The sequence below is a fragment of the Chironomus tepperi genome, unplaced genomic scaffold, assembly GCF_022539635.2.
Source record: "Chironomus tepperi strain 1889 unplaced genomic scaffold, CSIRO-AGI_Ctep_v1 contig_429, whole genome shotgun sequence".
In the NCBI taxonomy this organism is placed as follows: Eukaryota; Metazoa; Arthropoda; class Insecta; order Diptera; family Chironomidae; genus Chironomus; species Chironomus tepperi.
The window spans coordinates 518,376-542,496 of NW_027226551.1; the positions used below are offsets into that span (position 1 = coordinate 518,376).

Consider the following 24,121-nt stretch of genomic DNA (forward strand, 5'->3'; position numbering starts at 1 on the left):
TTAATTTGTGTCACTCGGGTTCAAAAACATATTGAATCAAACTCAAGGTTGCACACCTGTCAATACATTAGACAAACGATTCATCAGTTTTCTAGCGCATGACTATTCATTGTGTTGTTTGAACAGAATAGAGTCGGGGGGATCGAACCATACGTAGGCGATTCTGCTAGTGTAAGATTTAGGCCTCTGTTACCGAATGGTAACATAACAGACTGAATATCTGTATCACTCTTTTGTGAGGATGTGGGTTTGATTCCTACCCGAAAGCGATCTCAAGTATCGTCGATTTGACATGCCCGAAAGCACATGATGAAGAAAAGTTGTCAAAAAGTACTAAACGCTTGACTCTAGTTGCAGGCCAGATTTTCAGACCTCAAGCCAGAGTCTAAACGGTCTGCGACTGGTTTTTTGGTCATTTCTATAGCTTGAAATTCCTTTCGGAAGATTCTGCCTTCTCGAAATCCTGGTCCCCTGGACGGGACTCAGACGAGATTTTTCCGATCTCGACATCGAGAAATCATAGTTTAAGGTTGTGAGGAGGACGTGGGCTGGATTCTTATTAGAAGCCGATCTATTAATTATTTTTTAAAGTTTTATCGATATGACGAGAATTATCACAATGCTCAAGGCATTATAAATACCCAGAAATAGGCAATCTTTGTGTCAAAGTTCATCTCTGCCCTAGAAAATTTTAATCAATACAGCATATTTTAATAATATTCATACGACATTTAGTGCTGGATTTGAAGTTTTAACTAGTTTTCCTGAACTTTTACTAAGTGAAATCTGAGAACTTTCGAAAACACAAAAATGCTGCCTTCCATTGCAATAACCTGTTGAAGTTTTCAAGCAACAAAAATCTTGTTAGTTGATCCCAGTTAATGAAGAAACTTTATACAACTCTATACATATTATAAATTCTCATAGCTTACATTGTAAGATGAACTTTCTTCCTTGATTTTACAATTTTTTATGATGAGTTAACTCAGTGACAATTGTTCTATGCTGTAAAGTTCTCATGTAAGGTAGAAAAATCTTAAGAAATGAGAGAAACTTTACCTCGTCATTTAATTCATATGAACAATGGAATATGAAAAAATATGCAAATTGTGAACCTGCAGATATATGAACTTTTCAGCTTGTATTTAAAATTCAGTACACAATTCTTTTTTTTTTCTATGGATTATACGGGTAAAATAATCATATACGTGCTTGTAATTTTGACTGAAAAAATTGTAGTCGATTTTTATGAAAAATTCGCATTAAACTAAATTGTACAACAGGGGGATTAATGTATACTGTAGAGGGAACATCTGGTGCTACATGAAAAATTGAGACTTAAGGGAGAAACCCGAGAGACTCAAATGAGAAAAGCTCGGAACTGGAGCATTAAATTCTCAGTTAATGCTGTTTTATTATGACAAAATGGAAGCTGCATGAATTTGGCAGCCATATGGAGGCCAAATTAGGACGGCTTCCATATGGCTGCCCAATAAAGGCGACTTCCATTTGGTGGTAATAAAAGAGATTTATCAGAGCTTAAAAGCTGCTTAGCCGAGCTTTCTTCATTTGTGTCACTCGGGCCAACACATAATAGAAGCTGTTTTCGTGTCACATCCATATGGCTGCCCAATCTAGTTGACTTTCATTCAACTTTAGTAAAAAAGCTTTAGCGGAGCATTAAAAGTTCCGGAGAGAAGCCTTCCTCATTTGTGTAACTCGGGTTAGCACATAATGGAGAAGCTGCCACTGTGTTGCATCCATATGGATGCCAAATTAAGGCAACTTAGATTCATTGTTGATAAAACAGCTTTAACTCCGTGATAGAGCCTTCTCAATTTATGTCACTCGGGAAATAAACTTTAGTGTTACGTATAAACCAGCCAACCCCATTAATTCTTCAAGATGCACTATTAAAAAGTTGAAGAAGTGGAAGAAGTAAAAGAAGAAGATGAATAAATCATAAGAATATGAAACCATTAGAGATGAATCAATTTTCAAAAGCTTATGAATTATATCAATTTCATTCAGTATTAACGAAGCGATTCAATGTCATTTATGTAGCCATAGGGGAGGACGAAATAAAATTGACTCTCAAAGTCGCAATAAATTTGAAGTTGTATGCATACCAGGAGTGTATTGAAGTTGGGGAAGGGGGTTTGGGGGTCATAGCAACTTCTCCTGTTTTGGATACGATTCTTCAACTTTTTGATTCACATTCCCCATCCGGAATAATATTTCAATGTTCCGTGCTCCTTCCAACACTCGAAGTCACTACCCCCACCCCATCTCCTAAAGCACGACCTTCCTACACTTCCTCTCCCCTAAGAGCACTACGTAATAATTGAACCTTGAATGATTTTTCGAGAAAAAACTTCCAAAACTCCTCAAAATTGTTGACGTTTCATATAAAAAAAGTTTCAGGATACGCCTGCTGTATCATACTCACTTTCATCTCAATATTGGAAATCTTAAATAAATTTTCATACACTTGGTATCATTAAAGATATGAGAATACTTCAAAGATACTCCTTCATTGCTATTAATCTATGTTATCTTTCCGCGATGAACAGTCAACATATATACACGCGTACTTTTAATGTACACATAAAAGCGTCATTCGATGAAAGATTGTGAAATTAAATTAATATGCTCACATGATTCTCAATGTACAAAAATTGTATGTATGTTAAACTTTAACATGAACAAAAAATGACAAAAATTTTTGCGTTAGGAAAATTGGAATTTACTTTTTTGCGTGGGGAAGAATCTTTTCGTTTCGTTATCTCTTCTCACATAAATGAACTCGTCTTATTAGGCTGCACAAATGTCGACAGTTTACCTTGAAAAGCAGTCTTGTGATTATTTTAACAAACAGACGGTAGAACAGCATAAGATTTAGAAACGACATAAAATGCTCTCTTTAAAGAGACTGATTTTTGTAGAACACGTGCTGAACAATAAAGTGACTCAGTGGTGGAATGGCTTAGTAATTTGGTACCTAATCATTTCAATACCCACCCTGTGGTCATGGGTTCGAGACTCGACATGGGAATTCTTTTATAACAAGTCCGTTTTCGAATCATAAGCACAGGAAACGCGACTCATAGCATTTATTTGTAGGCTAGAGGCAGTAATGTCGTCAAAGGAGTGGTTAGGATTCTCCTATAAACTGTAACTCTAGGTTTGAGTGCTGTGACTTGGCGTATTCTAAGTCAAAGCATCACGCGAACCTTTCTTCAAATCTGAACAGCTAAAGTACCTTTAAATATTTTATCCCGAGTGATTTCTGGATGGCAAGGGAAAGCGGCCTCTGCATGTTTTGAAAAGGACGTGTATCCTGAACTGTCAGAATGTTTCGAAGGATTTAAGTGCTGTGGCTTGGCGAACGCTGACTAAGTCAAACTGTCACTAGCCCTGAAACGCACAAAACGCGAAGCTCTGAATCTTTAAGATCTGAATAACTATAAGTTATTCAAATAAGTTTCTTCTTTTTTATCCCGAATGACACAAAGCTCCGTAACGGACCCTTCTTCATTTTTGTGTCTCGTGCACTGCCACACAACCATGAAGCATGAAAAATTGATTCACAAAGATTTAATTTTGAAATTTGTCTAATATTCCGGTTATGCACGATTTTCATATCAAGCACGTTGCTTTGATACATTTATTCATGAGCAGCACTGCTATTGCTTTGCAATACAGCAACATAAACTCTTTGGTGAAAATTACCTTAATTTTCTCGTTCCACGGATAGAAATTATGAGAATAAAAGTTTTAACAAAGCTTTGTTAACAAATGGAACTGAAGCTACCTAATTACATAAAATTTTGAATGACGAAGTTGTGTCTATTGCTTGAACGAACTTTTCTTCATCCTTAATTGCGACATCAGAATACAAAAGCAATGAATAATAATTAGGTTATTTTCAGGCATTTCATTACTTGTTGAATCCAATTACTCCTAAGTGATTATGTAGTTAACTTGTTGTCAAAAAAGTATTGATTGTTAGCTACGTGTTCTGTATTCATTGATGATTGCTTGTAACATTCGTTTTCATAGATGACAGTAATGTTTATTTGGTATCTAGCTTTTATCTAGTTTTAGATTTTACAAGTAAAGCCACATTAATGGTAAAGATGCATATACCCAAACAGCAAAATGTATTTGCTGGGACATCGCTAAGTTAACGGTAAGATGCAAAGTTGTTCTGTCTGTGATGACATTCGGTTCACTGCTTTGTGCTGCTCAGGACAGTGTCTAGAAACATTAAAAACAGAATAATAGTTTAAATTGGTATTCTGCTAAGTACTTCAAACAACCACAATAGCTTAATGGTAAGAGCATACGATCTGAAATTGCAGGACGCGAGTTCGATTCCTGATCGGATCAAGTTGTTGCAAAAGTGGTATTTTCTCTGCTATACAGTCAAGTCTGATGTCATTAAGTATCAAAATTAAGTTTCAGCATCTAAAATTGTTGTATCTTATTATGACTGACACGTAGGAGACGGAATAGTCTATATTGAGTTCCATATTGATTCTAATCAGTCTCCGAACTATGTGTGACATTCTAAAGACGAGAAAATGTTAGAGAATTCCATGTGCAGTGCACGGATTAGCCTTATAACAACCTAATCATCAGACTCAGACCTTTCTAAATACTCAACATGTGCTGCTACATTGAATGCAATGAAAGCTTTAAATTTGTACTCATTTGATTAAAGCATTGAGAATAAATTTACGTTATTTTCTAATTCAATTCACTTTTCGTGAAATACTTTTCAATTCTCATAAATTAATTTTAATCGTCAATAAGGTTGTGAAAAGCGTTTCATTCCAATAATTTTAAATGAATGAATAATTCAATAGAATTAACTGTAACCAATGAATACGTAATACGTAAATTCCCGACACAAATGATGAATGAAGCTTTTGAGTTTCCGTTAAAATTATTTTAGTGTCACCAAATGGAAGCTGCCTCCTCATGGCATAAGTGTGGGTGGCTATATGGAAGTTCTATTGGAAGCAATCATATGGCCTCTGTTGGATACCCATATAACCTTTAATGAGCAGCCATATGGATGCCATGCGGAGGCGTCTTCCATTTGGTTCCATTTAGTGTTTATCAGGATTTAACTAGAAAAAAAGGTAGGAAATTTAAAAATTTAACCAGGAAGGAAAATGAACAGAAAAAGGAACAACGAATGAACAAATCCCCTAATAATCTAGAAAAAGAGTTAATCTAATTTGGTTCTGCAGAGTGCTTAACTTAATGAAATTATCAAGATGAGCAGTACAAATTGAAACATTCCACCTGTAAAGCACCTGTTTGATGAATTATTGTACTTCTATGACTTTTATTTCATCTTACGTATGAACGCTTAATTGACATATTTCCTTAGCTATTCCTTTCTTATTAGATCTCATGCTCCAAATGCCTTTCTTTTCCATCTTTTGTAGGACAAATTCCACTTCGATACAAAGCACTTGTACTATGGAATTTCCGCTTGTTTGAGATAAATACAGAGAAATCTTCAATGGTTCCGTTGATGAAGAAGAAATAACATAAATTGTCGTGAAAATATGAAACTAAGACGCATATACAATTCCAGTTACATCATGCAATTAATTTTGCTATCTAAATTTCAAACATTTCTATTATAGTTGATTGAAAATTAATCTAGAAAGTTTATCTACTTGCTAAAATAGAAATGCATGAATAGTGAAGGAAGTAGATTTTCTCATTCCCATTTCTTCACTTGTTGTATTGAATGAAAGAATGCACATGACAAGCCCGAATGACACAAATGAAGAAGGGTACGTCATTGAGCTGCTTTAAAGGCTCTGCTAAAGCTATCCCTGCTATAGAGTAAAGAGCATGCTCTCAAAAGCAGATTAAGTTGACCAAGATGCTCGTCTAGTATGTTTAAGGTTAGAAAATTCTAGAGAGCATGTTCTTTGTCTGTTAGGATATTTCAATATCAAATTGAAAATCCAAAGCTTCACGTTATATGCGTCTCAGGGGTAATGACAGCTTAACATATGAGGGTTTGTCAAACTTCCGTACTTGAATAGACTACTGTTTTAGTAACTTATTTATACTCGTTAGTGGTATAGATCGCTGGTCGTAATCTCAATTTTGATCCTATCCTAAAGTTGGCTCTGTCACTAGCTTTCGTCTGCCAATTACCGATACCAAATGCCATACTAACTCTATGAACAGCTCTCTCTATGAGTTCTTAGGTGTAGCTTCCATATGGCTGGTAGCTTCCATGTGTGATAATAGGACCAAACTCGTAGGTACAGTATAGATACAATTGGTAGGGTGAACTTCTGGAATATAGCACGAGATTGGTACCAAACCAGAAGTGTACCTATACATATTCCGTACCATCAACAGAGAAATCGTCCCCAGTGCTTTGAAAGAATCTCAAAACCTCCATGATAAAACCCACCTCCTTATGTGTCACTCGGGACCCTTCAACTTGTATTTTCTCGATTTAAATGTGGGTCACGTTTTCCAGATATTCTATTTATTGAGGTAGAAAAAAATAGTAGTGGATAAATGTAAAGTTTTTCTTTCTTAATCTTTCACAGATATTGTGTTGTCTCTCTGTATTAACAGATGTAGACACAAACCACAGGAGGAAAAAAATGTGTATAGAAACCATACGTTCACATTGAAGTTTGTCTTCTACATAGTTCAGTGGTGGGCAACCTGTGTGCTGCGGCACCCCTTGGGAAAGGGGAAAACCTTGACGGAAACCGTACAATGCATAGTGATAATGGCATTTGTTACTAGTATGTCGCGGATTTGAGGTTGTCCATCACTGCTCTAGTGTCTTCTTTATGCTTCCTTTATTCTACTGTACTGCAAAGACATTTCCGTCAGAAAAAATAAGAAATTATTAGAAGCAAATTGTTTTGAAGTTTTGTGATTAATTTTTAATTTCAAAAAGTATCTTTGATGTTCAGCGGAACCAAACGACCGACTGGAATGCCAATAATTTGTCTTAATGTGAATTACTAAAATGACATACTTTATATAGCAGCTAGCATAGTGGAATTTACATTGTGATTGCTATTGTAAAATTATTCATACTGTAGGACGTAACAAACGGTATTTCACCATAAATAAATTACTGCTAGATTTTGGAAACGTGGAAAATTATTTTACCATAAATTTTGGGTAATATTTTAGCCATAACATGAAGCATGAAGTGTGGGTTAAAATATCTTTAAACTTTCAACATTTTACGAACGATGGAAATTTATAACTTTAAATAAAGGTGGTTTTCATGAAAATGGAATAGATAATGGAGCTATGAACACTGCTGCTTGCTGAAACTTACTACCTAGGCTGACTATACAGATCAATTGTGATCAATGGCTTCCCTCATATGGCGCTTAAAGCTGGTTCTACCACTAGCTTCCATCTGCCAATTTTCGATCGCAAGTACAATAATGTCTCTATTGACAGCTTCCTTCGAAGAGTTTTTTGGTCGCCCACTCATTTACCATCTCGCTTACTTCCATGGATAGGGCGCATGTGGACCCTTTGCTACGCGAAGAGAACTTTTAAAACCGGCGCATTCTTCGAGAACTTATTCCAGTTCGGAATGTTTACGACTTTAGCGTCCTTTTCTGCACATCCAATCTAGGAATTATTTGGTCATCCATGAAACTTGTTCTCGTTAAATTTTTGCCATCTACAGAGTCGAATTTAAAGACTTTTCTGCATCTAAATTTGATTGAACAACTGTCCAAACAGAATGTTAGATTCACTTCTTTGTCTGTAAGAAGATCAATTATCAGATCCAATTGCATCACTTTTGCAAACTCAAAATATTGCAAAGTTGGCATTGCAAAACATTCAAATTTTTTTACTTTTTTCAAAAATTCATAATAATTTTGAGTTAGTAGTTAAAAACAATTCAAATTTTGTTTGAACAAACGGTCAAAACAGAATTCAAATTTTTGCCGAAGGGCAAATCATCGAAAAGTTTTGTAAATAAATCAAAAAATCATTAATTAAAGCATTTAGGAATAGTTATAAGCTACTAAATCAAGAGTTAAGCTAGAAATTCAGTAGTACTGAGTTAATGGTTCAAATCCAAGTTCTCTGCGATGTCTGGTTGCTGAGATCTAACTATTCATCCAACCACCCAGCCATCCGATCAAAATGAGCTAAGCCCGCCATTTTCTTTCACAACTGCCCTAAAAACGGAAACATATGTTGCAATTAGCGTAGCTATTGGATCAAACAGTAATAGCCTTGAGGTTTACATAATAAATATTCTAAAAAAATAAATTTATGAAAATTCAAAATAAATTCAATTTAAATTATGTTCAGCCAATAATTGGTTTAATATTGAATTACAATTAATTTGATGATCAACTGTATATATCCTGCATTAAATTTAGCACAAATAATTTATTCCTGCATTCAAAATTCTCTGGAAAAACTCAACTAACTAAATGGAAGTACAATGTTGTGTTTAAATTGTAGCTTCATGTTGAGTCTTATGCTGCTTAAGGGGTTGTTCATCTGCTATAATGAAGCGCAGATGTCTTATGTGGCACATAATTATCAATATTTACTTTTATATCTTAAGAAAACTTAATATTCTAAATGTTTTAATGTTTGTCTGGTTCCATACCATATCTCATTAGCTCATGTTTTTATGCTTGTAGCAGTTATAAAATTTTGGTTAATTCTGTTAAAAAAATCATTAAACATTTCTCATAAGTGTGAAAGGAGCATAAAGCAAGAAGAATTCGGGATTATAACAAAATTTTGTTAATGAAAAGTTTTGTGGGCTTGAGGATTAATGTAATGCTCAAAGCTTTGAGAATATAAGAATATATTTATGAAAGGCAGACGTTGTCTTAAAATATTGTATATGAATAGGATTATTTAGAACTTGGTAGCTTCCATTAAAGGATACTTAACGTTATTTACTATATAAATTTAATATTGTACAAAAAACTTTAAGGAACAATAAGCAACAATTTTGAATAAAGACGTAAATTGAAAGGGATAAGCTTGAAGTCTTGAAGTTGCTCATATCGAGAGCTGCACCTGGCCTTAACATCCAAGCATATGCTTAATGAACATATTAAATTACTATTAATGAGCATGTTCAGAAGGTACCGTAAGATGCTCATTGAATAAAGCTTTTACGTTTAGGTGGTTCGTAGCTAATAATTGTACAGTTTAAAGTCGGATCAGAACTATTAATTTGATGACATTACTGCTTGTAGTCTACAAAAGAAGCCTAAAAGCCGTGTATTTCTACGACATATAATTCCAGAAAGGACAAATGAAATATTTCTTCTCTTGCCGAGTTTCGAACCCAAGATGTCAGAGTTGTTGCTGCCATAGTAAGGTTCCATTCCACCACCGAGTCACTTCGAGTGGCTATCAAAATTTATGCAAATATCCTTTATAGGTTAAATATGCTTCTCGGTATCACAAATCGGTTAATTGTTCGAAAATCCAGCCCCAGGTCGATGAGACTTTAACCTTGTTCTAGCACCAATTTAAGTTTGGCACCATGCCTGAATCACACCGGCCTGCTGCATGATTTCGAATCAAAAAACCATCTTGTGCTATCCAAGCATCTAAATTTAGAAGATGCAATCCTTTGAATAATAATGACCATCGAGGGTCATAAAAAGACAGAAATAAGCATCAAATACTTACTTCCAAGAAGTAACAAAAACCATCAACGGGCAATTAAAAATTAATTGGTCAACCTTTTTGGACACTTTTTTCTGCAAATCAAAAATAACATTTTATGAATGCACAATTTAAACTCAATCAAATGCTTTCCTGAAAGTCAGGATATATTTCATAAAAAACAGTCATAAATGATATTCTTGTGTCCTTTTTCCGCATTACAGTTATACGTAAATTATTCAATATTCAATAATATCATAATACAAATTGGATTTTTAATGCTATTCATCTTTTTTTTACAGCTTCCTGGTAGCTCCAACAAAGAATTTCATTTTCGTCATAGCACATTGCCACATGTAAGATCAAGACGAAGCATCTCACATACACGAATTTTGAAAAAAGAACCATTGGTGAGTATGATTTTGATATTAAGGATTATAATGAATGTTTTAGGAGTTGTCCGGGAAAGGACTAACTTACATACTTCGCTGTCTGACCAGCGATCAATTGTGATCCATGATCTCTAATAGGCGTTGCTTGTAGCTGACTCTATCACTGGCTTCAACTTGTCAATTGTCAAGTCCAATTTCAGACCAATTTCCAAGAGTTCTTCAGTCGGGAATCGCGTGGGATAGCAATAGATGAAGATCCGGTTACAATCTGACTTGAGACCGGATTTCATAGAAACTGGTTTATGGCTTGATTCTGAATTAAAACCGGATTTCATCGAATTTGGTTTGTTGTCAGAGTCATTCTGGCTTGGTGCCGATTTTCGGACATTTCCATGCATCGTGGCTTTCTGGTGTTCACAAATGACATATATTTTAAAATGAGAATTTTTGAAATTCAAGACGTCATTTATTAACGACTTTTGTGTAAGTCGGTGTCTGGGCAGAGTGGAATCTATGGTATCGAGTCACGAATTTGTCAATTTTAGAGTAAGACCTGTGTGGTCAAGGCTTCTGTATTAGACATACGCAGAACGCTATTTCAAGCATACGAGTGATTTAACAACAGACCGGATATCTACATTACTCTTTTCAAGTATGTGGGTTCGATTCCCACCAGAAAGTAGAGAGTAATTGAACTGTTGTCCAAAATGAACCAAGTTCGATGAACTGCAAGCCATGAACAATTTCGGTCGTGCTTTACTAACAAGGCGTGTCCATGTCACATTAAAGCTTTACAAAGCTCATAACTGGTATAGGAGTGTTGATGAAATGTGACAAGGATTCTCACAATGCTTACGAAATTACAATCCTTAATCATATTTATCCAAAAAATTATGTAGGATATAAAAATCAGTAATATTTCACATAAAATAGGAAATGAAAGAGGATTTCTCTTGCGGCATAGAAATAGACACCATACCTTTATATCATTCATGCGAAATACTCTCATAATGTTCCTTTTACTGAAGGAAGAAGAACAAGATGGAATAAATCGATCGAGAACCCAAAAAAATCCCCTTTTAACAAAAATTTATTTTGCAAACCTTTCGATTGTAAAGAATTTACTTAAAACTTTGTCTGTACCTTTTTTTGTGCCTTCCTTTTTATGTCTGTTGTCTTATTCATTACCAATTTAAATTGAAAGGATGAACTTTTTTAACTGGTTAATCATTATTACCACTTAATTAAAACTTTATAAATGCTGAATTAATGTAAACCGCGCATAAATGTCATCGACAATCTTGTCAATTGTCGATGCTGTTCATTTGTCAATTGCCATATAAAATGAGCAATGAATGGCTTATTTTTAAGAATTTTTTCCCTTTGGGTATTATAACTTTGTTATTAAGAATGATCGGATGACTGAATGTTCAATTTGTGGAAGGATTTTGTTTTATAAATGTATTAAAATCCTATAGACAGACATCTCTGACTGTTGAGAAATATTTATAGTAATTTAATGAATATAAGGAATGTCAATCTATATAGATTGAGGATTGTATGACATACTCATGTATGATTTAATGTCAAGTTGCTCTATTGGGAAGATGCTCTAAATGTTTGATATCAAGGGTTGATTTCTACGATGGTATTACGTTACGGGACAGTATAGGCACATGCACCACTGGAAGGATGCAATGGTACACTGGCTATGACCAAGTTGCATGCTACACCAATAGTTTACCCGTGGAAATCTGAGTGTCGAAATCCTGAAGGATTCAAAAACGTCGAAATCTCAAATTAATTTTGACCGTTTAAAAAATCCATGTAAAAATCTGAAAATAAAAATAAGGACCAACTTCGACATTTCTACACTCTGGGTATACCAATGATGAACCGGTGGTACATTAAAGTGCTCCGGTATTGATATGAAAATGACATGATATAAATGTAGCTGCCTACCGTACCCACACCGGTGGAATCGTAATGTCTTCCTGTAATGCCATAACATGACATGCTCAGCTCTCATGTTTCTAGGCCCAGAGGTAAAGGAGACACTTTCAACAAGCTATATGCTCAAATTATGCTTGTTACAAATTACAAATTACATCGCTTTGAAGAAACGATGTAAAATGCAGTTACAGATTTTTGTGTAATGACTTGACTTGATTCACTCGTTGAATTTACATCTTGTCATTATTTAATACAAATCAGACATTTATGAATGATTTTTTGAGCGACGGTGAAATGGCATCAATAGCTTAAATGGTAGAGCGTTGGCCTTACGTGCCAAAGCTCCTGGGTTCAATCCCAGGCCATGTCTAATTTTCGAAGCTCTTTTTCCATTTTCACCGTTCTAGTTATGAAGCTCGGTTCGTGTGTTGCGTGGAGTTTTGAGGTCTTTGGCACATAATGTGTCTCCACTGCTACGTAGCCATATCTTTATTTTGGGTTTAGATCTGAGTAGACAATCCTAACAGACAAAGAGCATGATCTCGATAGCTTACTTAATTACTTCCTTGGCGAATGTGAATGGAGACCCATTGCTGTATTTAGAATTTGACGGAAGCTTGATCTGTCTTTAGATAACTTCTGCCAGTTTCTAAGATCTCTCTTAAGACACAACAGATTCTCAATAATTGTTATGATGAACTTTTCCATTTCTTAATTGCTGGCACCTTGGAAGACATGATTTAATAACTTGAGCATATTTTTCTGATTGTCATACTGTAAAGTCATCAAATAAAATTATTTAATGAAGAATTAAATTTAAAACTAGGGCAAAATCAGTGTCATAAAAGCGACAAGAGTTCTTCATAATTTTTTTTTTATGCTACATTGTACTTCCATTTCCATTTCAAGGCCTCAATTTTATTTCATTTAATATCAGAATTCCAATCGTCTTAAACGAGAAATGAAATGAATGTTTTTCCTTCAACACACTTGTTGACGTAGCCTCAATGATGCGAAAATCTTATTGCTCTCAAGCTGAAATTTATTACATGGAAATGGGTATAAAGAATTATGTGAGCTCTTGCTGAGTTATGACCGTCTGTTGATATAAAAATGGGATATAATTAATTAATTTAATTTATTTATTCTTTATTCAATTTTGTGAGTGCAAAAGTATGAGCATGTTGATAACAGATAGGAAATAATAAAAAATTGTAACTAATTATTTCCATGATGGATGTTACAAATGGATCTAGATGTACAAAAATAATTAAGGGTAAACATCCGATGTATCTGTAGAGTAACAATTATGAATTGAAGTGGCTTTAGGGGATGGAAGAATTGTCTTTGAGCATCCAATCCGAATAGCATAAATCGGGCGATAGTACAAAATCTGGCCTTAGGCCATTGAGGACAGATTCTATTTAATTCCGACACAAATGCCAGATTTATGTCAACCTAGTGCAAGATTATGGATCGATTAACTTACTTGCACTATCTAGACATGTTTCTGATTGGAACCTGTTTTCAATATTGCAATATGATTTGTTCATCCTGTTGCAATTGGATTCCTGTAATGGGATGTTACCATAGGTTTATATACCAGTATAATTGAGTGCAGTAGTAAGAGGGATACAGAAAATGAATAATTTAAATATGACACTTTTGTCATTTAGTCGGAAAATCTCCTCGATAGCTCAATGGTAGGAGCATACGACCGAAATCGTAGGACATGGGTTCAATCCATTCGGAGTAATATGTACCTTTTGTTCCAGTTCTACATATCCTGATTGGTACAAATTGCCAATACCTACGACGAGTCGGTAGTATACTTAGAATCAAATGGCAATTACTTGGCTTAAATGAAAAAACCAAATTTGCTAGTTGTCTGCCTTTTGACTGTAAGAACACAGTTGCCTTTATGCTTTCCAGTAACGGAAGATTTTCGGGACCGGGACGGGATTTTGTCCGGATTTCCCTGGATTTCTCAGTCCCGGTCCCGGTATCAAGAAAGCATTGTTGCCTCATCCCAATGTCTGAGCAACACAAAGCAAAAAGGCACTTCTAAAGCTCTGTGTCTCTTAACACGTGTGACACTCGTCCTAATGACGATGTCTTCTTCATGTGCATCACACTCAAGTTGATGCCAATATTTCAATACGTTCCTCCCGGGTCTGCAAAATAGATTACTATTACATGCAATTAAAATGTATCTTCAATGAGCTTTTTTTCCATGTTGTGTACTCAAATTCCTTAATAATCAATCAACATGCCATAATAATTATTGTAATTTAAATATCCATTTATCCACATAGATTCATACGGCAGTGCAACAGCCAGGCTTCAAGCGAGTAAAACGAGGCTTTCGAACATTAAAAAGCCCTGCAGCCATCAGCAATGATCCAATTGTATCACAAAATAAGGAAAGTACCGGCAAACTTCCAACCGATCCATACTTTCCACTTCAATGGTATTTACGTAATACAGGTCAAAATGGCGGAAAACCGAGATTGGATTTGAATGTACAGGCAGCATGGGATCAAGGCATTACTGGAAAAAATGTAACAACAGCAATCATGGATGATGGTAAATAAATCAATAATAAATATTTTATATCTCTGTTTGTTTCATTTCATTTGAGCGTGAGTGCCAATTACGGCCTTTACGAATATAATTTTAATAATATACAATATATCTCGAAAACGTGGTTTGATTATGATTCAATTAATTTTTATTGACTTGCCAATTAGCAATGATTTAACCTTTATTGATTGGAATCAACATTAATTAATTAATTTTAATTTGGTTAATTTCTTATTCTTTATCTCATTGTTGTCTATATCCGTCTATATCTCATTTTTTCTCTTGTTTTTAGGTGTCGATTATATGCATCCTGATCTAAGATTTAATTATGTAAGTATGGCTAAAGCTTAATTATTTTATTTTTAGCTATGAGTTAATGTTTAAGCTTCGTTTAATCCAGTGGTGGGCAATTTGTGTTCTGTGGCACACAAGAGTGAAGCGGGACATTAAGGTAAAGCGGTGCATTAGTGTAACACTGCGCACTAAGTTAATACTGCGCACTAGTGTAACACAGAGCACTTGAGTATCGTGGCACACTAGGGTAACGCGGCACACTAGGGGAACGCGGCACACTAAGGTAAAGCGGTGCACAAGGGTGACACACGCACTAGGGTATCATGGCACACTAGGGTATCGTGGCAGAGTTGGGTATCACGGCACACTTGAATATCGTTGAATACTAAGGTATCGCTGCATACTATAGTATCGTGTCACACGAGGGTATCATGGCACACTAGGGTATCATGGTACACAAAGGTAACACAGCACACTAGAGTATCGTGTCAAACCAAGGTATTGCGATACACTATGGCATTTTGGCACACTAGGGTATCGCAGCACACTTGGGTATCGCGGTACACTTGGGGTGATGCGTCATATTAGGGTATCGTGCCACACTAAAACATTGTGGCACACTAAGGTATGTATCACACTATGGAATCGCACCAAATTATGGTAAAGCAGCACACTAGACTATCGCAGCACACTTAAAGTTCTTATCCCGGCACAGCTTCGGTCGCCAGCAGTTTTCTTAATGAAAACAGGAAGTACGACGGGAAAGTGAAATTCTTGATGTTTGGTCAGCCACCGTCCATCAGATGGACAGCCTCCTTAGCTTTTTCATGAACCTTATGTCCTGTGTGTTTTAAGTATAGACTTTCCGCTAAGCTGTGCCGCAAGAAAAAGGTTGCCCACCACTGGCTTAATCAATAAATTTCCTTAAATTATCAATTTTCCCTAATTTATACATCAAATGACGTCTTTCACATTAAATATGCAGATTTGATTTAATGAAATCAAATTAACTGTAAAACAAGCATAACATTTCCAGCTCCTACTTCATTGAAATTGAATTGAAGGGAAATAAAGATTTTTTTATGGCATTCAAATAGCGACTTCTTTTTATATTCATCATGTATTCAATGCAAATGAAGTCGATTGTGTGAAGTTGATAGGAACTGCGAAGAAAAGTTCTTAATCAATTGAGACGAAGTCAGATGATTAAGTTGGCATTGGTCGATAAGTGAAATAAAAGGTGGCAAAATTAATATTGACATCACACGATTATTGGATTTGATTTTTATCTAATGGCAGTTATGACTCTTGGCTACACACCTACATAGTCATGCTATTAATGGAAAAGTTTAGCAGCAGTCAATATTTATATAATTATATTATTAATCATAATTAGGAGAATTTTGAGTAAAATTCTTGGAAGAAACGCCTCATATAGATATAGTAAGGTAGCAAAGCTTGTTGGAAAGAAGGCATATATTTATAGAATGACTCTAATCAGGTTATTTCCGAATGTGTAGGTTTACACGTGCGGAAAAGTGACATCAGTGACCCAAATGGTAGAGGGCTGTTCTAAAGTGTTAGAGATCTTGGGTTCAATTCTTAAGTCAGCTTAGGTCATGTCTAAATTTTTAAGATTCGTTCAAATCCTAGGTCCAAAACTACAAACCATCTGATAATAAATGCAGGCCTGTAGCCTAGGACGAACTAGGCACAGTTGAAAATTGTAGACTTTCGGATCTAAAATACAGAAAATCAAGGGCAGTGGCTCGTAGTAGAGCTTTACTCTTTTTCAACTTTTCGCCGTTCTAATTAAAATCCCAGGCTCATGATGTTGAATGTAATTTTGATGCCTTTGCTACAAAATGTGTCTTCATTGTAGATGCATATATCCATGAAGGTATACGTGTCTGGTGTTCGGATGATTATCCTTACAAAATCTTGCTCAAATGGATTGTTACCAGGTACAATTTAGGGTACATTAGACATTATGACACACTTGTTTCCTAGTAAGGTGCAGAGCTTGCACGTTGTTCGAATTCTACCATAACTAAAATGAAGCAGTGCTTAGGATAAACTATGAACTATTAATCATCGTCGCTGCAACTCATGAGACTTAGATCTTTAATGCATACTTGATAGACTCACCATAAATTTGTATTTTAATTTTAAAGGCTAACAAATTTGCCTTCTTGTAGGCTTGTCTAGTCAAAGGCAAGAGTTTTTGCCTTTACCTAAGAACTGCCTATTATCTTTGGATAGCAAGCCTACAAGAAGGCAAATTTGTTTGCCTGTCTTTCCATAGGTAATGCCTAGACAAAGTCAAATGCTACCATTATACAGTAAAAAATAGGCACCTATCCATAGGCACCGATCTGACAACTCTGGCTGGAAACATCTGAAAAACAACCCTGATTAAAAAATGCTGATCACTGCCTTTAAAAGATTAACTTTATTATCAGAACTCAGCACAATTTCCTCACATTACAAAAAAATCGATAAATAAATGTGTAACTGAATTTCAATATTTTCCACCAATGCATTGTTAATCGTAAAATATAAAATGCTTACGTAGCATAATAAACTTTCATTTCTACTCCAACTCCTTCCAATTGATTCAATTTCAATTTCAAAACTTGTGAATTGTGAATAAAACCAATAAGAGGAAGAAAAAAAGCATTTAGATTTAAATTAAATTTTCATTCAATTCAATTTCATTTCGTATTATTTCCTATAACTTTCATTCCTTTTCGCTTTACATCCGCTGTGATAGTTTTATGGCTGTGTTTGAATGTAAAAGGTTGAAAATGTAAATTTTAATCGTTTTTCTTATTCTTTATATTTACAGAACGCTGAAGCAAGTTATGATTTTAGCAGCAACGATCCGTTTCCATATCCACGATACACTGATGACTGGTTTAATAGGTAAACTTTATAAATATTATTATTACAGCAAAAAAGGTTTAAAAGGCATTGAAATGTAATGAATTGAGATAAATGTGTTTTCCCATAGTAAACTTCAAAAGTCCATTAAGTCGATTTAAAAGAATTGGAAAGTTTCTGATTGGAAATAGGAAAAAATAAAAATTAAAAGCTATTCATGCGATTTATTAGTTTTTATGATAAATGAAGCAATGTTTACTTATTGAAATGCGGTTTAGTTTTTCTAGGAAAAGTTATGGCTTGAAGAGAATAGCTGCAATTCAATGACTTTGAAAATTAGAATTTCTGCTAGTAATCAAATGTTTGTTGTAAATCTTTCAAAATAGCATAGCTCAGTAAAATCTGTGGACATAAAGTTGTTGATTTGAGTTTCAAGATCTAGAACGTTATGTTCAGCATTATATTGACTAAGTATGAAAAGACTTCAAAATCTTAAAAAGTCAACTCAAATATTGAAATTTAAGAAATTCAATTGAACTTTTCCTTGAAGTCGGCTTGAATTTTATATGAAGTTGAATCGATTTTTATACACAATCCAAGTTGGCTTCGAGATCTGACTATCCCATATCAATTTTGAAAATATTAAGAAAAATTGAATTCTTTGGGTTTTCGAAAGCAAATTTTTGCAGCACAACTGATCTAGAATTGTAAACTTAAACTCAAAGTTGTGAAACGGCCTGATTTTATCGGTCGGCCAAAAACGAAGAGCGATAAAAAATAATGGCCGATAAATTCAATGAACGACTGGCCGATATTCTCGGTCGCCGACGTTGGCCATCACAACTCTACCTAAATTTCCAAAACATTTATCGACCCCCATTGAAACAGATTTTAAGAGTTCCGTCTCGACTCCATTCAAGATTCTGAGATCGAGACGTATACCGACTTGATATCGACGGATATAATGTTTTCCGAGTAGACAAAAACACGAAGCAACTTTTTATTGACAATTTAATGTCCATTTGATACCTAGTTCTAATGCATTTTAGTCCATTCGGGTTTGTATCACACAAAAGTGTATTTAACATAGTGGTAATATGTAAATGTATCCGTAACTGAATGGAAACTGAGTAGAGATATAACTTTTCTCATTAAAGTCGCTTGGGACATCTATAGACTGACACTATATCGATCTTTAGTGACAGAAGAGTTTCACGTTGGATAAAAATCTGTATAATCCGCTCAAATGGAAGGAATGAAATTATTCAAAATGAGATTAGGAATCCGAAGAGTATAACGTGTTCAGTAAGGCATCGTTTTGAACGTTGTATTTAAAACTTTTTATGTTAGATTTTAGGAAGTTGCAAATAATATAAACTCAAATGACGTCCTTTTAAAATAAAAAATGGATTTGGATTTTGGGTTTTCCAGAAATCTCCATTTAACTAAATTGATCACAAATATTGAGATTAGATCTCTAACCTAAGGTTTGTTCTTCATAATCATTAAACGGTGAATTGATAATTAAATTCAATTTTTTTAGTGCTTTTCTATTTTAAAATCATTCAAAATAGTCAGGTTCAAGAGTTCTGAAAATTTAAATTCAGTTTAAATTTTTGACAAAATATGTATTAAGCTTAAAAATGCCCCAACATTAAAATATTGTACTTTTTGATACAAGCACGTGGGATTTCCCGGTCCCGTGATCCGTTGGAAAAGTTTCGGGACCGGGATCGGGAAAGCATACTATAAAGCAATTATACTTCTTTAGTGTCAAAAGAATTTCTCGTTGGATAAACAATTTGAAATCAACTCAAATGGAAGGAATGAAATTATTCAAAATTTTATTAGTCCAAGTACAGTACGTTTCATTAAGGCATCGAATTGCGTTGTATTAAGGATTTCTCAGAATTATTCACGAAATGATCTGTTCGTGAAAAACTAAAATTTTGATCTTATTGCTTTTCGGACTTTGAATTGTGTCACACAGTGATATCTATTTAAATCTTAAAAGGTAATCAAAATTTCGGTCACAATTTCTTAATCCAGTAATACCAGAACGGTCAGCTCTCTGATTTAAAATCCGACATCATACGAGAGTCACACCGGACTTTTGTCAGATTATGGATCAATTAACCGACTTGTTCTTTCATGATTCCAAGTAATTTCTTAATACAATTTGAAATCCACAGAAGTAATCAGGAAATAAGTTCCATAATAAAATGTTTATTACGTCAAGCTCCATATATTTTTCAATCAAATCAAACTCACGCATTTGTTCCAATAAAAAAATAATAATTAAAACATGATTTATTGTCATAAAAAAAAATCGAAATAAAGCAATAGCTGCATTACAAGTTATAAAAAGATAAAATTTCGATTTCATTCAGGCACAACACAAATTTTTTTTTTGATAATGATTTATGACTAATTAAGCAGCATTTTATCTTCCATTTTTTTTGCTGCCATAAAATTAATCGAATATACGATGCAAAAACCATCTGTATGATGTGTATACATTCCATCATGTACATAAATTGTGTGGCCATACACAACAAAAAAGAAAAAGCCGTTCTTTATCATGTTGTGGCTGCTGTATGGTATTCATGAAGACGCCCATAAATCATAAACACGTTAATTTTTGTGTATACCAAAATGAATGCACATCCTACGCAAAGATTGCTTCTTTACATCATATCTATCATTCATCAGCTTGTAATTTTTTTGTATTAATAAGAATAACAGCAGCAAAGTGTACCATTTGGTGCTGTAAACATAGGAAATCTGTTATATATTCCAAACTTTTTTCTGCGAAACTTTGATATCTCAATTCAGTTCCTTCCTTAAGCTCATCGACTTATGTTTTGACAAATTTTCATTCATTCCAATAAATTTATTTCAATAAATCCTTCCTTCTTATTTATTATAGTCACGGTACAAGATGCGCAGGGGAAGTAGCAGCAGCTCGTGATAATGACATTTGCGGTGTTGGTGTTGCTTATGATTCGAAAATTGCTGGCATTAGAATGTTGGATCAGCCATATATGACGGATTTAATTGAAGCTAATTCAATGGGTCATGAACCGCATAAAATTGACATCTATAGTGCATCTTGGGGACCAACTGATGACGGTATGAATTTTTTACTTGTAATTAAGTTGCTTTTGTGTTGAGGCCCGAGTAGCACAAATGGAGAATGGACCGCTAAGGAGTTTTTAAAGCTCTTTTCCGAGAGTCGAAAATGAAGAAGGCTTCGTCACGGAACTTCTTCATTTGAGTTGATCAGGCTTATTGACACAAAATGGAAGTAGCTCTATTTGGCAGCCATATGATGGCATTCATTTAGGAACCCTTAGTGCTCCTTTTCGAAGTATTTAGAGCTTCTTGTCTGAGTCTTTAAAGCTCCTTGTCGGTTTTTCAGACCTCCTTGTCGGTTTTTAGAGCTCCTTGTCGGACTCTTTAGAGCTCCTTGTCGGACTCTTTAGAGCTCCTTGTCGGACTCTTTAGAGCTCCTTGTAGGACTCTTCAAAGCTCCTCGTCGGACTCTTCAAAGCTCCTTGTCGGACTCTTCAGAGCTCATTGTCGAACTTTTCAGAGCTCCTTGCCGGACTCTTTAGAGTTCCTTCTGTCTGAGCTCTTTGTCGTAGCTTCTTATCTGATTCTCCTCCATTTGTGTCACTCGGGAAGAGCATTTCCAATTTAAATTAAAATTCACATCCACATCCACGAATCCCTTGCTACATAATTTCATTACCATAACTTTACAGGCAAAACGGTCGATGGTCCACGAAATGCAACAATGCGTGCAATTGTACAAGGTGTTAATGAAGGTCGTCGTGGCTTAGGAAACATTTATGTGTGGGCATCAGGCGATGGCGGCGAAGAGGATGATTGTAATTGTGATGGATATGCTGCATCTATGTGGACAATATCAATAAATAGTGCAATAAATGACGGTCAAAATGCACATTATGATGAAAGCTGTAGTTCAACACTTGCAAGTACATTCAGCAATGGAGCAAAAGATCCAAATACTGGCGTGGTAAGATATAAAGCATAAAGTTTAAATGACATAATTCTCAAGCGTGTATAAACATGTGTTAAAATGATAAATGATGTTTTATGTTCAGGCGACAACGGATTTATATGGAAAATGCACAACAACACATTCTGGTACATCGGCAGCGGCACCCGAAGCTGCTGGGGTTTTTGCTTTGGCACTCGAGGCAAAGTGAGTTTGGCACACAAAAAACAATATATTTTTACGACTCTTATTCTCATTGTTACATTTGCTTTAACCAAATAGTCCCTCGTTAACATGGCGGGATATACAACATCTGACAGTTCTCACATCCAAACGTAATTCCCTTTACGATGCCAAAAATCGATTCCATTGGACAATGAATGGTGTTGGTCTTGAATTTAATCACCTTTTTGGATTTGGCGTGTTAGATGCTGGCGGCATGGTAACATTATCTAAACAATGGCGAACGGTTCCACCACGTTATCATTGTGAAGCAGGCTCAATTACAAAAATACAGTAAATATAAAGTTCAATTATTTTTGTGGATAGAATTTGATTTTAGTTCCTTTTTTATTACACAAATAGGAAATTGACAACAACAACAACGATAAAATTACAAATCGATACAAATGCATGTATAGGAAGTGATACAGAAGTGAATTATTTAGAACATGTGCAAGCTGTTATATCCGTTGTTAATGTTACACGACGAGGAGATCTTGAAATGTTTTTAACATCACCAATGGGCACACGGTATGTATTTGAGCTTGCTGAGCATTGTTGATTGATGCTTAATATCCATTGCTTTTTTAGATCAATGATTTTGAGTAAACGACCGAATGATGACGATCATAGAGATGGCTTCACAAAATGGCCATTTATGACAACACATACATGGGGTGAATATCCACAGGGTAAATGGACACTTGAAGTTCAATTTAATTCAAATGAACCACGGGAGGCATGGCTTAAAGAGTGGTCACTTGTTTTACATGGAACAAAAGATCCACCATACAGGACATTATCACCAAAATCACCACATTCAAAGCTCGCAATTGTAAAGAAGGCACATGAGGATCGTCAACGAATGTAAAGTATATGAAAATGTTGAAAAATGGACCACGATTAATAAACAATTACATAAAAATGGGGAAGGAGGATATAGAGGAAATTTTTTATTTTTTATTGACATATTACTTTCGACCATAAATAAGACTTTTACTGCTTTCTCTTACATTCCACAAAAAAAGTTCATACATTTTATTTTCAAGAAAGAGCAGCGGCTGTGCTTGACAGGATTTAAAACATTCAAACATTTTATTTTCGTATTTCTTATTCTTATTTCCATCAATGAATATTTGAAGAGAGTTCAGTAATGGATATGGATTGGGTAAAATTCAAGAAGATTCGTAAATCAAATGAATTTCAATTTAATTTATCCATTAGACTTATCATTTCAACTTTTTGGAAAGTCACAAATCAAAGATTTATCGTAAAGTCAATGCATAAGAAAAATTTTCCCATAAAATTTAATCGCATTAAAGAAGATGAAATATAAAGCATAAAAAGCATGATTATGATAAAAATAGAGTTGCGTAAAAGATGAATTAACTGTTTTCCACACAAAAAAAATAAATTAAGTAAGATCACAAAAAAAAACATCACAAATTTAATGTACTTAGATGCATAATACACACAAAAAAAAATCATTTTCCTTCAATGAAAATCTCTCAAATCTACAATCTGGTGTCGTTGAAAGCAAACAAAAAAAAAATTAATCTTTAGAAATTAAGGAAAAAGTACACAGAACAAGTATTACAATGATGTTTAAATTTAGGATAGAATCCTATCAAATGAAAAAAAAAAAAAAAAAATTCCTTACCTAGTAACAAGAAGATAAATTACGGTCGGTCTGAGGATTTTGTTTTTTTTTTTTCTTCTCTAAAAAATGATTTATGAAGATTGTTTTGTATTTTATTTTTTTATATAGAACAAACAAGATTTTTGTGGGAAATTCATAAGTGGATCAAAAATTGTTTGTTCAATTTCTGCGTCATTAAGCACGTATCAAATGGAAAAAAATATTCAAGAATTCGTGGAAAAATTGAGTTTTTAAAGTTTTCAGTTCATGTATTGATGTCAGAAGGGAAATAGCTTTGTTTAAATTGTTTAAAGTATCACATTTATCATGAAAACATTGTAAAAATTGAAAGAACATTGTAAATTAATGAAATTAAATATTGATATCATGGTGAAACATTGTAAAATGTGGTGAAACAATGTAAAATGTTGTAAAACATTGAAAAAC

General features: G+C 34.4%; 1 protein-coding gene across 1 annotated transcript in view; it reads left to right on the plus strand.

Moving 5' to 3' along the window:
• amon (prohormone processing protease amontillado) overlaps positions 1 to 23,472 on the plus strand; it is a 35,650-nt gene extending 12,178 nt beyond the window's left edge. Inside the window, exons 2-11 of the mRNA XM_070649664.1 lie at positions 9,987 to 10,094; positions 14,345 to 14,615; positions 14,905 to 14,942; positions 17,755 to 17,831; positions 20,719 to 20,921; positions 21,557 to 21,831; positions 21,920 to 22,020; positions 22,096 to 22,329; positions 22,399 to 22,566; positions 22,627 to 23,472. Coding sequence (XP_070505765.1) covers positions 9,987 to 10,094; positions 14,345 to 14,615; positions 14,905 to 14,942; positions 17,755 to 17,831; positions 20,719 to 20,921; positions 21,557 to 21,831; positions 21,920 to 22,020; positions 22,096 to 22,329; positions 22,399 to 22,566; positions 22,627 to 22,906 — 1,755 coding nt within the window. The 3' untranslated portion in view covers positions 22,907 to 23,472. The remainder of the gene's footprint in view (positions 1 to 9,986; positions 10,095 to 14,344; positions 14,616 to 14,904; positions 14,943 to 17,754; positions 17,832 to 20,718; positions 20,922 to 21,556; positions 21,832 to 21,919; positions 22,021 to 22,095; positions 22,330 to 22,398; positions 22,567 to 22,626) is intronic.
• The last annotated feature ends 649 nt before the right edge of the window (positions 23,473 to 24,121 follow it).